The sequence below is a fragment of the Phoca vitulina genome, unplaced genomic scaffold, assembly GCF_004348235.1.
Source record: "Phoca vitulina isolate PV1807 unplaced genomic scaffold, GSC_HSeal_1.0 scaffold2, whole genome shotgun sequence".
Lineage (NCBI taxonomy): Eukaryota > Metazoa > Chordata > Mammalia > Carnivora > Phocidae > Phoca > Phoca vitulina.
Window position 1 is genome coordinate 37673486 of NW_022589705.1, and position 16137 is coordinate 37689622.

General features: G+C 35.3%; 1 protein-coding gene across 2 annotated transcripts in view; it reads right to left on the reverse strand.

The window, feature by feature from the left end:
- The window catches only part of MIGA1 (mitoguardin 1), a 97260-nt gene that overhangs the window by 26820 nt on the left and 54303 nt on the right, over positions 1-16137 (reverse strand). For both annotated transcript variants that reach the window (XM_032425535.1, XM_032425531.1), the window contains exon 8: positions 10007-10107. In XM_032425535.1, coding sequence (XP_032281426.1) covers positions 10007-10107 — 101 coding nt within the window. The remainder of the gene's footprint in view (positions 1-10006; positions 10108-16137) is intronic.

The following is a 16137-nucleotide window of genomic DNA, read 5'->3' on the forward strand; positions in this document are numbered from 1 at the left end:
AATTCAATCAAGTGACTCACAAAATAAAAGGATATAACCTATGACACCCTATGCTTAAAATGTTGGGGGGAGACAAGTAAAGAATGGGTTCAAACTTTAGTGACCATCAACTTAATATAGACTACTGCATGCATAAGATGTGATTACAAAATCAACAGTAACCACAAATCAAAAACCGGTAATACACATGCAAAAAATAAAAAGAATGGAATCCAAATATATCACTACATAAAACCAGCAATCCATGAGAGAAAAGAGGAAGAGAAGAAAGGAACAGAGAAGAACTACAAAAACAACCATAAAGTAAGTAACAAAATGGCAATAAGTACATACCTATCAATAATTACTTTGAATGTAAATGGACTAAACCCTCCAATCAAAAGATGCAGGGTGATAGAATGGATACAAAAGCAAGACCCATCTGTATGCTGCCTACGAGAGACTCATTTCAGACCAAAAAACACATTCAGATTGAAAGTGAATAGATGGAGGAGCTATTTATCATGCAAAGGGAAGTGGGGAAAAAAAGCCAGGCAAGCAATACTTCCATTGGACAAACTGACTTTATTTTTTTTAAAGTAAGTTCTATGCCCAAAGTGGGGCTTGAACTCATGACCCTGAAATCAAGAGTCATATGCTCTACTGAATGAGCCAGCCAGGTGCCCCAGACAAAATAGATTTTAAAAGAAATATTTATTTATTTTAGAGAGAGAGAGCATGAGCAGAAGGGGCAGAGGGAGAGGGAGAGAGAATCTCAAGCAGACTCTGTGCTGAGCATGGAGTCCGACAAGACAGTTCAATCTCATGACCCTCAGATGAAGACCTGAGGTGAAACCAAGAGTCAGATGCTTAACCGATTGTGCCACCCAGGCACCCCAACAAAACAAACTTAAAAAAAAAGACTGTTAGAAGAGAACAAGAAGGACACTATGTAATCATAAAGAGAACAATTCAATAACAAGATAAAACAATAGTAAATTTTTATGCACCCCCAACATGGGAGCACCCAGATACAAAAGCAGCTAATAACAAACATAAATGAAATGATCGATAGTAATACAATAATAGTAGGGGACTTTAACATCCCACTTTTCATCCAGAAAAGAAAAACAAGGAAACAGTGGCTTTCAATGACACATTGGAAAAGATGAATCTAACAGATATATTCAGAACATTCCATCCTAAAACAGAATATATATTCTTTTCAAGTACAAATGAACATTCTCCAGAATAGATCACATATTAGGTCACAAAACAAGGTCAACAAATTAAAAAAAATCAAAGTCGTAACATATATCTTTTCCAACCACAGTGTTTTGAAACTAGAAATCAAGAATAAGAAAAAATCCAGGAAAAAAAAAAAAAGAAAGAAAAAATCTAGAAATAACACACATACAGAGGTTAAGTAACATGATACTAAACAATGAATGGGTCAACTAAGAAATCAAAGATGAAATAAAAAATATATGGAGACAAATGAAAATAAAAACAAAATGGTCCAAAATCTTTGGGATGAAGCAAAATCTGTTGTAAGAGGGAAATTTATAGCAATATAGGCATAACTCAAGAAGCAAGAAAAATCTCAAATAAACAACCTGACCTTACACCTAACGGAGCTAGGAAAAGAAGAACAAACAAAGTGCAACACCAGTAGAAGGAAGGAAATAATAAAGATTAGAACAAAAATAAATGAAATAGAAACTAAAAAAACAACAGAACAGATTAATGAAACCAGGAGCTGGCTCTTTTAAAAGATAAACAAAATGGATAAACCTTTAGCCAGACCCATTAAAAAAAAAAAGACTCAAATAAAAGAAATGAAAGAGGAGAAATGACAACCACCACAGAAATACAAAGGATTACAAGAGAATATTATGAAAAATTATATGTCAACAAATAGGACAACCTAAAAGATATGGATAAATTCCTAAAAATATATAACCTTCCAAAATTGAATCAAGAAGAAACAGAAAATTTGAACAGACCAATTACCAGCAATGACACTGAATCACTAATCAAAAAACTCCCAATAACAAAAGGTTAAGACCAGATGGCTTCAGGTGAATTCTATCAAACATTTAAAAAAAGAGGTAATACTTATTCTTCTCAAAATATCCCAAAAAATAGAAGAGAAAGGAAAACTTCCAAATTCATTTTATGAGGCTCACATTACCCTGATACCAAAACCAGATAGTCAATACAAAAAAGAGAACTACAGGTCAATATCTGTGATGAACATAGATGCAAAAATCCCCAACAATGTTTTTATTAGCAAACTGAATCCAACAATACCTTTAAAAAATCATTCACCATGATCAAGTGGGGTGTATTCCCAGGCTGCAAGGGTGGCCCAATATTCACAAGTAAATCAACATGATACATTACATCAAAAAGAGAAAGGATAAAAAACATATGATCATTTCAATGGATACAGAAAAAGCTTTTGACAAAGTAGAATATGGATTCATGATAAAAACCCTCAACAAAGTAAGTTTAGAGGGAAAATACCTCAACATAATAAAGACCATATATAATAGGTAACATCATACTCAATGCTGAAAAACTGAGAGCTTTTTCCCTAAGATCAAGAACAAGACAAGGAGGGGCAGCTGGGTGGCTCAGTTGGTTAAATGACTGCCTTCAGCTCAGGTCATGATCCCAGGGTCCTGGGATCGAGCCCCGCCTCGGGCTCCCTGCTCTGCAGGGAGTCTGCTTCTCCCTCGCCCTCTGCCTGTCACTCCCCCTGCTTGTGCTCTGTCAAATACATAAAATCTTAAAAAAAAAAAAAAAAAGAACAAGACAAGGATGCCCACTTTCACCACTTTTATTCAAAATACTACTGCAAGTCCTAGCCATAGTAATCAGACAAGAAAAATAAAAGGCATCCAAGTTGGTAAGGAAGAAGCAAAACTGTCACTATTTGCAAATGACACGATGCCATGTATATATATGCCATATATAAAAATGCCAAATATATATATATATATATATATATATATATATATATATATATATATATCTCCACCAAAAAACTAGAACAGATAAATGAATTCAGTAGAGTCACAGGATACAAAATCAATACACAGAAACCTGTGTAATTTCTATACACTAATTATGAAGTAGCAGAAAGAGAAATGAACAAAACAGTCCCATTTACAATTGCACGAAAAGGAATAAAATACCTAGGGATAAACTTAACCAAGGAGGTGAAAGACCTGTGCTTTAAAAACTATAAAACACTGATGAAAGAAACTGAATATGACATAAATAGAAAGATTTTCCATGCTCATTGATTGGAAGAACAAATATTGTTAAAATGTCCATATTGCCTAAAGCGGTCTACAAATTTAATGCAATCCCTATCAAAACACTAACAGCATTTTTCACAAAACTAGAACAATCCTAAAATTTGTATGGAACCATGAAAGACCTTGAATAGCCAAAGTAATCTTGAAAAAGAAAAACAAAATGGAAGTATCACAATCTTAGATTTCAAAATTAACTACAAAGCTATAGTAATCAAAACAGTATGGTACTGGCACAAAAACAGACACACAGATCAATGGAACAAAGTAAGAGCCCAGAAATAAACCCATGATTATATGGTCAATTAATCTATGACAAAGGAGGCAAGAATATGCAATGGGAAAAAGAGAGTCTCTTCAACAAACTGTTGGGAAAACTGGACAGCTACATGCAAAAGAATGAAACTGGACCACTTTCTTATACCATACACAAAAATAAACTCAAGGGGTGCCTGGGTGGCTTAGTTGGTTAAGTGTCCGACTTTTGACTTCAGCTCAGGTCATGATCTCAGGGTTGTGAGATCGAGCCCCGCTTTGGGCTCCATGTGAATTAGAATTTTCTGTCTCCCTCTGCCCCTCCCACCCTGCTCATGTGTGCTCTCTCAAGAAAAGAAAAGAAAAGAAAAGAAAAGAAAAGAAAAGAAAAGAAAAAAAAACAACTTTAAGATAGATTAAGGACCTAAATAGGAGACCTGAAACCATAAAAATCCTAGAAGAGAGTACAGGAAGTTAATTTCTCTGACATAAGTCACAGCAACATTTCTCTAGATAATGTCTACTGAGGTAAGGGAAACAAGAGCAAAAATAAATTATTGGGACTACATCAAAATAAAAAGCTTCTTCACTGTGAAGGAAACAACCAACAAAATTAAAAAATAACCTACTGAATGGGAGAAGATATTTGCAAATGACATATCCAATAAAGGGTTAGTATCCAAAATATAAAAGGAATTTATGCAATTCAAAACCAAAAATCCAAATGATCCAATAAAAAATGAGCAGAAGACGTGAACAGACATTTCTCCAAAGAAGACATCTGAATGGCCAACAGACACATGAAAAGATGCTCAACATCACTCATCATCAGGGAAATGCAAATCAAAACCACAATGAGATATCACCTCACACCTGTCAGAATGGCTGAAATCAAAAACACAAGAAACAAGTATTGGCAAGGATGTGAGAAAAAGGAACTCTCGTGCTCTGCTGGTGAGAATGTAAACTGGTGCGGCTACTGTGGAAAACAATGTGGAGGTTCCTCAAAAAATTAAAAATAGAACTACCTTATGATCCAGTAAGTCAACTATTGGGTATTTACCCAAAGAATATGAAAACACTAATTTGAAAAGATATATGCACCCTTATACTTAATGTATCATTATTTATAATAGCCAAATTATGGAAGTGGCCCAAGTGTCCATCAATGGATGAATGGATAAAGAAGATGTAGTGTGTATATATACATACAATAGAATATTATTCAGCCATAAAAAAGAATGAAATCTTGCCATTTGCAACAACATGGATAGATCTATAGGATATAATGCTAAGTGAAATATATCAGAGAAGATAAATACCACATGATTTCACTCATATGAAAATTTAGGAAACAAAACAAACAAAAAAAACCAAAACGAATAAACAAACTCTTAACTATAGAGAACAAACTGATGGTTATGAGAGGGGAGGTGGATGGGGGGATGGGTGAAGTAAGTGAAGGGGATTAACAGTACACTTATCAGGGCGCCTGGGTGGCTCAGTCAGTTAAGCATCTGCCTTCTGCTCAGGTCATGATCTCAGGGTCCTGGGATTGATTGAGCCCTACATCAGGCTCCCTGCTTAGCAGGGAGTCTGCTTCTTCCTCTCCCTCTACCCCTCCCTCCCCACTCATGTTTTCACTCAGTCTGCTCTCTCTCTCATTCAAATAAATAAAAATTAAAAATCTTAAAAAAAAAAAAGAGTACACTTATCGTGATGAGCACTGAGTAACGTGTAGAATTGTTGAATCACTATATTGTACACCTGAAACTAATATAACACTGTATGTAAACTATACTGGAATTAAAATTTTAGAGAGAGAGAGAAATTAAGAAAACAACCTTATTATAATAGTAATAAAAAGAATAAAATACTTAGGAATAAATTTAACAAAGAAGGGGTGCCTCGGTGACTTAGTCAGCATCTGCCTTCAGCTCAGGTCAAGATCCCAGGATTCTGGGATCGAGCCCCTCATTAGGCTCTCTCTCTCTCTGTCAAATAAATAAATAAAATCTTTAAAAAAAAAATTTAACCAAGGAGGTGAAAATCCGTACACTGAAAACTTTAAGACTTTGTTGAAGAAACTGAAGTGAATAAAGTGAAAAGATACTTCATGTTCATGGGTCAAAAGATTTAATATTGTTAAAATCCATAAAGTCATTTTAGATTCATTGCAATCCCTATCAAAATTCCAGTGGCATTCTTCACAGAAATAAAAAAACAATCCCAAAATTTGTGTGGAACCACATAAGGTCCCAAAGAGCCAAAGTGATCCTGAGAAAGAACAATACTGGAGGCATCACACTTCCCGGTTTCAAACTATACTACAAAGCTATAGTAATTACACAGTATGGTACTGGTATAAAAACAGGCACATAGACCAACATAACAGAATCAAGAGCCTAGAAATAAACCCTTGCATATAAGGTCAACCAATATTTGACAAGAGAGCCAAGAATACTCAATGAGGAAACAATAGTCTCTGGGAAAATTAGATAATCACATATAGAAGAATGAACTGAACACCTATCTTACACCACTCAGAAAATTAGCTCAAAATGCAGTAAAGACTTAAACGTAAGGGGTGCCTGGGTGGCTCAACTGGTTAAGCCTCCAACTCTTGATCTCAGCTCAGGTCTTGATCTCAGGGTTGTGAGTTCAAGCCCCACATTAGGCTCCACACTGGGCATGGAGCCTACTTAAAAAAAAAAAAAAAAAAAAAAGGACTTAAACATAAGACCTGAAACCATGTAACTGCTAAAAGATAACATAGAGAAAAAGCTCTTTGACATTGGTCTTGACAATGATATTTTGGATATAACACCAAAATCACAAGCAATGAAGGCAAAAATAAGTGGGACTACATCAAACTGAAAACCTTCTGTCGGGCAAAAGAAACAATCAACAAAATGAAAAGGTAACTTACTGAATGGGAGAAAGTATCTGTAAACTATCTACTTGATAAGGAGTTAATATCCAAAATATATAAGGAACCCAAAGAACTCAATAGCAGAAAAAATCCAATTAAAAAACGGACAGAGGACCTGAATAGACATTTTTCCAAACAAGACACAAATAGCCAACAGGCACATGAAAAGGTGCTCAACATCACTAATCAGGGAAATACAAATCAAAACCACAATGAGAGGGGCGCCTGGATGGCTCAGTCGTTAAGCGTCTGCCTTCGGGTCAGGTCATGATCCCAGGGTCCTGGGATCCAGCCCGTGTCAGGCTCCCTGCTCCACGGGAAGCCTGCTTCTCCCTCTCCCACTCCCCCTGCTTGTGTTCCCTCTCTCACTGTGTCTCTCTCTGTCAAATAAATAAATAAAATCTTTAAAAAAACAAAAAACAAAAAAACAAAACCACAATGAGATATCACCTCACATCCATTAGAATGGGCTATTATCAAAGTCAAGAGATAACAAATCCTGGCAAGGACAAGGATAATAGGGAACCCTGGTGCACTGTTGGTGGGAATGTAAATTGCTACAGCTACTATGGAAAACAATACAGAAGTTCCTCAAAAATTAAAATAGAACTACCATATCATCCAAGCAATCCCATTTGTGGGTATATATCCAAAGGAAATGAAATCACTATTTTGAGATATCTGCACTGCCATGTTCACTGCAGCATTATTCACAATAGCCAATATATGGAAATAACCTAAATGTCCAATAACAGATAAACAGATAAAGATGTAGAGTGTGTAGGGGAATGTGTGTGTATGAGTGTATGAGTGTGTGTGTGTGTGTGTGTAAAGTATATTATTCACCGATGATAAAGAAGGAAATCCTGGCATTTGTGACAAGATGGATGGACCTCGAAGGCATTATGCTAAGTGAAATAAGTCAAAGAAAGACAAACACTGTATTCTATCACTCACATGTGAAATCTTTTTGAAAAAGCTAAATCCATAGAAACAGAGAGTAGAGGGGCACCTGGGTGGCTCAGTTGTTAAGCGTCTGCCTTCGGCTCAGGTCATGATCCCAAGGTCCTGGGATCGAGCCGCGCATCGGGCTCCCTGCTCTGCGGGAAGCCTGCTTCTCCCTCTCCCACTCCCCCTGCTTCTGTTCCCTCTCTCGCTGTGTCTCCCTCTGTCAAATAAATAAATAAAATCTTTAAAAAAAAAAAGAAAAAAGAAAAAAAGAAACAGAGAGTAGAATGGTGATTGCCAGAGGCTGAGTGAGGGAAATGGGGAGATGTTGGTCAAAGGGTACAAATTTCCAGTGAGAAGATGAAGTAATCCTGGAAATCTACTGCACAGCACGGCAACTACAGTTAACAATACTGTATTATATACTTGAAAGTTGCTAAGAGAGTAAACATTAAACATTCTCACCCCCCCCCATATACACATAATCCTGTGAGGTGAAGGACTATTAACTAATCTTACTATGGTAATTATTTCACAATATATATGTATCAAATCATCACACTGTACACCTTAAATTTATACATTATATATCAATTATATCTCAATAAAGCTGGAAACATTTTTTTAAAAAAGAACAGAAAGATAAAGCTGTCTACATCAAATAGTAAAAGGGAAGAGAAATATCTTTTCTACAAAAGAAGTAGATATGTTTTATCTATTGCAAACTTACAAATATAAAAATATAAGGAAAAATGTAAACAATTCAGGAGATGCTACTGTAAGCAATAACTAAAATAAACGTATACATATAAAGGAAATTCTTGAGAAGATTAAAGATTATGATCAGTACAGCTTTAAAAAAGGCAGAGGGGTGCCTGGGTGGCTCAGTTGGTTGAGCATCGGACTCTTGATTTTGGCTTGGGTCATGATCTCAGGGTCGTGGGATTGAGCCCCACATCGGGCTCTGCACTCAACACGGAGTCTGCTTGGGATTTTCTCTCTCCCTCTGCCCCTGCCCCCCACTCGCTCGCTCTCTCGCACTCTCTCTAATAAATAATTTTTTTAAAAAAATCTTTAAAAAATAATAAAATTAAAATTAAAAAGGCAGAATCAAGGCTTAGGGTACAAGATATTGGAATATTAAAGCTTTCTACACTACAGCATGAATTACAGGATGTGTGATACTATCTGTATGAAAAAAGACAGCATTAATATCCAAAATCTACCATAAAAATAAAGTTATTCTAAGATAAAATTGAGCATATGTGATTTTTTTTTTCCCTAAAACTGCAATTTTTTATTTTTTCTTTTAAGATCCCTTCATTAACAGGAGAAATGCTAATACTTTTTTTTTAATGTGATTTTTTTATTGTTATGTTAATCCCCATACATTACATCATTAGTTTTAGATATAGTGTTCCATGATTGAGCATATGTGATTTTTAAAGTTGTTTTAAGTAGAAAAAATTATAAAAAGATGAGCACTCTGCAAGCATTCTCTTTTGATACAAAATTTAAATCTCAGTAGAAAACAAATCACCTATAAATTTATAATTCATTGATCACCATTGTTTACACATTGGTGTATCTATATCTAGACTTGTTTTCTCTGCCTAAATTCTTATACAATATACTACATACATGTTTTTCTGTTTTATTACAAAATTATAATCATACTCTCTATATAAAGCTTTACGTACTACTCTTTTCATTTAACAAATGTTCCCATGTCATTAAAAATAAATGGAAACATGTTTTTGGCACTACAATATTTCAAATTATGTATACACCATAATTTGGCATTAGACTATTTCCAGTTTTTCATTATTACTAAAATGCCATAGTGATTATTTTTATATATAAATCTTTGAATCTGATCACCTTCTAGAAAGAAGTACCTAGGGGCGCCTTGGTGGCACAGTCAGTTGAGTGACTGACTCTTGGTTTCGGCTCAGATCCTGATCTGAGGGTCATGAAATAGAGCCCCAAGTGGGGCTCTGCACTCAGCATGGAGTCTGCTTGAGTTTCTGTCTCCCTCTCTCTCTGCCCCTCTCTACTGAGTGTTCTTTCTAATAAATAAATAATCTTTAAAAAAATATCTAGAAGTATGATTTCTAAGCTAAGAAATCTAAACTTTTTTTTTTTTTTTTTAAAGATTTTATTTATTTATTTGACAGAGAGAGACATAGTGAGAGCAGGAACACAAGCAGGGGGAGTAGGACAGGGAGAAGCAGGCTTCCCGCGGAGCAGGGAGCCCGATAGGAATCTAAACATTTTTAAGAGTCCTGATATAAGATATTACTTTCCATTAAGATACTTATATGCCTCACCCATAATCCACAGTATATGACAGTGTACCTCTAACGTATGTGTTTACATGTTTACCTCTCTAAAAAGACTATAAACTCCTGTGCAAACTCATGTTCATGTTATAGTCATCTTTGTAACCTGGTATCTACCACATAGTAAATACTACTTAAATGGCAACTGAATTACAGCACAGTGGCAAAACTACTCTCTGGGTGAAAAAGAATGAGAAATTCTCACTGGGAACATACTGTCCTACCTCTGTTGCTGAAGCAAAGGAATCAGTTGATGCAACACTCAAGGAGTCTCGAAGGCCAAATTCATCCATATTCCCCTTCATGGTGGTATCTGTATCTTTATCTTAAAAGTAAAAGAAGAAAAGTTAAGAAATTGATATTCCTTGTCACTGACATTCTATAGTAGGTCTGGTCTGGTCTTTTCTCTTTCTTTCTTTCTTTTTCTTTCTTTCTTTCTTTCTTTCCTTTTCTTTTCTTTCTTTTTTCTGTCCTTCTTTCTTTCTGTCATTATTTAGACTGGAACCTAAAAGAAAAACAGTAAATACAAACCAATGGGATATAATCTGATAAGATTCTCAAAGTGTATTCATTGTTTAACTGATTCTGAAACACTGCCAAGCAGAGGAGAAAGTACTATAAAGCAGATATTTTTTACTTTAAAAAGGGATTAAACTTAATATCAGATTTAACAAGCTTTTGGATATGTAATAATTTAAACTGGTATATAACTAGAGTTGGATTATCTGCCATACATTGTAAGATCAGCATATACCAGAGCAGTCTGAAATAGAGCAAATTAGTTGCAAGTGACCTTGCCCAAACTGTGAGAACGAGTAGGTGCATTCAAATTCAATAAATTATTAACATAAAATGTTGTCTGGCCAGTCACTTGTGATAAACTGATCAATTAAAACTATTCAAGAAGGTATCTCTAGGGATGCCTGGGTGGTTCATTGGTTAAGCAGCTAACTCCTGGTTTTGGCTCAGGTCATGATCCCAGGTCCTAGGATCAAGACCCAAGTTGGGTTCCATGCTCAGCAGGGAGTCTGCTATGGATTCTCTCTCCCTCTCCCTCTGCTCATTCTCTCTCTGAGTCTCAGATATATATATATATATATATTTGTTCTTCAGTCCTTAAGGCTTACTTTAAAACACTGAAAGGCCAAAAACAATCAGAGCTAGGTCCCCGATGTTTACTCTGGCTACCCGAGGGTCAAATATAACCATCCCAATGATTATAAGGGCTGAAAAAATTTAAATACTTTGGCAAATGGTTTATCTGGCCATGCCAAGACAGTCTACCTATTAACATATGCAGCACTCTGATTGTGGGTATCAATGTCTTCACATACTATCATCAGGAATCTGTTAACATTGAGTTTTCAAATAAATACTGAACTTGCTTACAGATGTGTCTACATTGTAGCAAACAACTAATATCCTTTAAAATTTATCACAAGTATGAAAAAGCAAAGAACAAAATATATACTAATTTTTCTTACTGACCCTCAATCTGCTAAATTTGTCAGATACTTTATCTTCTTTAAAAAGGAACCAGAGGGGTGGCCTGGGGCTCAGTCGTTAAGCATCTGCTTTCGGCTCAGGTCATGATCCCAGGGTCCTGGGATCGAGCCCTGCATCGGACTCCCTGCTCGGCAGGAAGCCTGCTTCTCCCTCTCCCACTCCCCCTGCTTGTGTTCCCTCTCTCACTGTGTCTCTGTCAAATAAATAAATAAATAAAATCCTTAAAAAAAAAATAAATTAAAAAAAAATAAAAAGGAACCAGAAATCTCTTTGGCTTTCATTAATCCAAATTTCTATTCCATCATCATTTTCCCCAAAATAAAGTTCATTACCTTTACCAGAAATTTTCCAAGTCCTATTTAAAACACTCAAGTACCAGAAAACACGGACATTTGTGACTCTATACAGGAAATGTAGAGTTGTGTTTTTTTTTAATGCAAACCATTAGTTTAGTTTAAACTCAAGTTTTGCAACCAATTTATATTCCACACTGTAAGCCAAGCAGAAAAGCAAGTAAGCCATAACTGGTACAAAGTTCATTCCTATTAGGTATTGAAAATAAATATACACGTATTTTTTTCCCCTACTTTATATTTAGGAGGCCTACATTTGACAATTTAACCATTTATCTTCCAAGTTTAAATTATAATTGTTTCCAGGGTTCCAGGGGCGCCTGGGTGGCTCAGTCGTTAAGCGTCTGCCTTCGGCTCAGGTCATGATCCCAGGGTCCTGGGACTGAGCCCCGCATCGGGCTCCTGCCCTGCGGGAAGCCTGCTTCTCCTTCTCCTACTCCCCCTGCTTGTGTTCCCTCTCTCGCTGTATCTCTCTCTGTCAAATAAATAAATTTTAAAAAACCTTTTAAAAAAAATTATAATTGTTTCCAGATGAAGGTTACATCAATCCTTTTAAAGTACCTAACTTCACAGCTTAAAATCCTTGTACCACTAAGTGAGTATTAATGGAACAAAATCAGAAGTTAAATTATTCTATTTTCAAAAATACATGTTCTTTTAGAAATTAAATTTTTCATTGAACTTGAGAACTAAACAACATAATTGGTTTTATGCTTATAAACAGCTATAAGATTGGTATTTTTGGACATTCAATTATCCAGAAAAATTCCCATTATTTTCTTTTCAGTGCACATACGATTTTTAAAAATGCGCACACAAACTTTGAGAGATAAATCATTTAAAAAATTGAACTGGCATTTACAACTTTCAAACCTTTATCTTCTTATTTTTCCATTGTTAGTATTAATTGTGCAAAATGAAGTCACAGTACAATTTTCATTATGCCAAACCACTTTTAAAGCAGGATTAAATTACAAGTCAATTAAGTTAAATCTTGGTTCCATATGACTTTTGCTATTTTCAGAGTGGAACACAGACATTTATCTTATGTCACTTTACCTTTCAGACATTACCCATGAGTTGTTAAAAGTCTGTTTTACTTCACTCGACAGTAACCAGCTAGTACTTTACTCAAAAAAACAAAACAAAACAAAACACAAAACACAACACCCTAACAAAGAAAAATGGCTCAGAGGAACTGGAAAGATTTATTCATTAAATATACTTTTGTAAACCACAGACCATACCTTTCATTTCAGTAATTGTTATGAGTCCTGGAATGGCAGCTTAAATTATGAAGGGAAATAATGTATCTATTTTTTTAGATAAGCCAATAAAAAGTATAAAGAAAGAATACTGAGTAATATCCCAAACTACCTGCTTTCATGAATCAAATTAAATTTTAAAATACTCTTTCTAAAAAGTATAAATTCTTGATTGTGGTACTAAAAGAAAGGGACAGCATGGAAAACTGAAAACTAATGGCTTCATGTTAGTTAATATTTTCAGAAACATCTTACCAAATTTTTCTTAGCAGAAAAACACAAAAACCACATTATCATTACACACCTGACAGAATAATATAAATTGGAAAAAATGGCAATTTTTTTTTGTTAAGGATGTACAGCAATGGAAACTCACATACCCCTGGTAGAAATGTCAATTGGTAGAACCACTTTGGAGAGTTTGGCAGTATCTCTGAAAGTTCAAGACTGCATTTTCTGTGATTAGCAATTCTATCCTTAGGTGTTTTTTACAGAAATACATGGTTATATATGCAAAAGAATGTTGGTAACAACACTACTTATAACAACTCCAAACTAGACAAAAAGAAAAAAACCCACAATTGTCCATCTACCATAGAATACACAAACTGGGGTATATTCAAACAATGAAATACTATAAAACAATAAAAGTGAATGAATTACTGCTATATGCAAGAATAAGGATGAATTTCACATGTTGAGTGAAGAATTATATGTATAATTTCATTCATATAAAATCCAAAACAAGCAAAATTAAACTACAGTGATCAGGACTACATTTAGTTGATCAAACTGTAAGAAAAGCCAGGAGGTAATTAGCATGAGCATCAGGACAGTGGTTAGTTTTAGGTGTGTGGGGGAGGGGTGTTGACTGGGACCAGGTATAAGGGGACCTTCTAGAGAGTTGTCAATGTTTTACTTTTTTATTTTTATTTTTTTAAAAGATTTTATTTTGGGGTGCCTGGGTGGTTTAGTCGGTAAAGCATCTGCCTTCGGCTCAAGTCATGATCCCAGGACACACTGGGATCCTGCATCAGGCTCCCTGCTCAGCGGGGAGTCTGCTTCTCTCCCCTCTCTGTCTACCCCTCCCCCCTGCTCATGCTCACTCTCTCTCTCAAATAAATAAAATCTTTAAAATTAAATAGAAGATTTTATTTTATTTTTAAAGATTTTATTTATTTATTTGACAGAGCACAAGCAGGAGGAGCAGCGGAGGGAGAGGGAGAAGCAGACTCTCCGCTGAGCAGGGAGCCCGATGCAAGACTCGATCCCAGGGCCCTGGGATCATGACCTCAGTGGAAAAAGACGTTTAACCAACTGAACCACCCAGGTGACCCAAAGATTTTATTTTTTAATTAGTCTCTATACCCAGTGTGGGTGGGGCTCAAACTCACAAATCTGAGATCAAGAGTCGCACGCTCCACCAACTGAGCCAGCCAGGTGCTCTGGCAGTTTTATTTTTTAAAGTATTTTTTTAAAGATTTTATTTATTTATATGAAAGAAAAAGAGAGAGCATGAACAGGGGGAGGGGCAAAGGGAGAGGGAGAAGCAGACTCTCCACTGAGCGGGGAGCCCTGGAGCCCAATGCAGGGCTGGATCCCAGGACCTCGAGGTCAGACACTTAACCCACTGAGCCACCCAGGCTCCGCAGCAGTGCTTTATTTTTTGATCTACATGATAGTTACACAAGAGAGTGGGATAAATCACTATGCTTTTTTGTTTTGTGCACTTCCCTCTAAGGGTTTACACAGAAGCAAAGAAAACAATGTATCTTTATATCTTGCCCCCAAATGGCTGAAAGCAGAAAAGACAATGAAGTATTTCAGTGTTGGCAGTAAAGCTATAAATTATTAGACATAAATTTTATTCCCGGATACAGGAAGCACCTATAATGATGCCAAGTTCAAAAAGTCAAAAGATCTGATGAGTCTGTTAAGTATAATAGCAAATTGAAAATAATTTATCTGTACCCCATAGTGGAATACAAATAGTTGTGGGAGACTCAAATGCCACGCAGATACCACTCACAACCTTTTTCCTCCTGGCTTATCAATATTTCTTTGCTATTTAATGATTAGTTTAGAATTTTAAGTGGGAATGTTCTGGTGGGAATAATCAACTATTTGCAGGAAGAAGACATGGAAACTAAGCAATGCTTGCTATTTAATGACAACAATAAGAGTGTGATGAAACCAATATACATTTATTTTGCACTTACTACTTGCCAGAAACCAAGTTACAGGCTTTACATACATCATCTCATAATTCTCACAATAATCCTTTATTTATTATTCTTTCTTTCATTTTATATATCAAGAAGTTAACGTACAGAAATGTTAAGTGATGGTCCATACTCACACAGTTAAGAAATGGAATGGCAGGATTCAAAACAGGTCATATGACACCAGATTCCATGCTATGAAACTATGGAGCTGTGGTGTCCCACACAGTAGTGCTAGCCACACATATCTACTGAGCACACGAAATGTGACTAGTCAGAACTGAGATGTGCTGTGAGTGTAAAACACACAATGGACTTTGAAAGCTTTGTACCAGAAATATAAAATCTTATTAATATAAATTGGGTTCAAAAAATATATTATTAAAATTAATTTCACCTCTTTCATTTAACTTTTTCATGTGCCTACTGGAAAATTTAAAGTTATATTTGTCGCTCACATTATATTTCTATTGGACAGTACTGTTAGAGCATTCCTTTCTCATATCTTATCTCAGTGCAAAGAGTTTACAAGTCCTTTACAGGATTCAGATTCAACTCACATTTTTTGAGTGTCTAATAGTAGTGCTAAATGCTTTCACAGGCTATTACACTTAATATGTGTAACTGTAAGGCAGGAATAGTCTAATTATTCACAGGAATAGTTTTATTGGAACTAAAACAAAAAAAGCCATTTTCTAATCACAATCTTCAATAGCTCCTCATCTGGTTTTCAAAGCTTTCCATAATTTCTGAAGAGAAATTATGTCTAATTAGACAGTATGCCTACTGTCTAATCTTGTTTTCTATTAATTAATAAAAGACCCCTGAGCTGTGACTGTACTATACTATATACTACCCTCTTATTATATACTACCATACTATATATTTTATAATGTGTCCTATATGCCATATAGTATACTCGGTACTATACTATATTATATACTATATATATTATACTATACTAATACTATTATACTTACACTATATTATATACTATACTATTCACTGT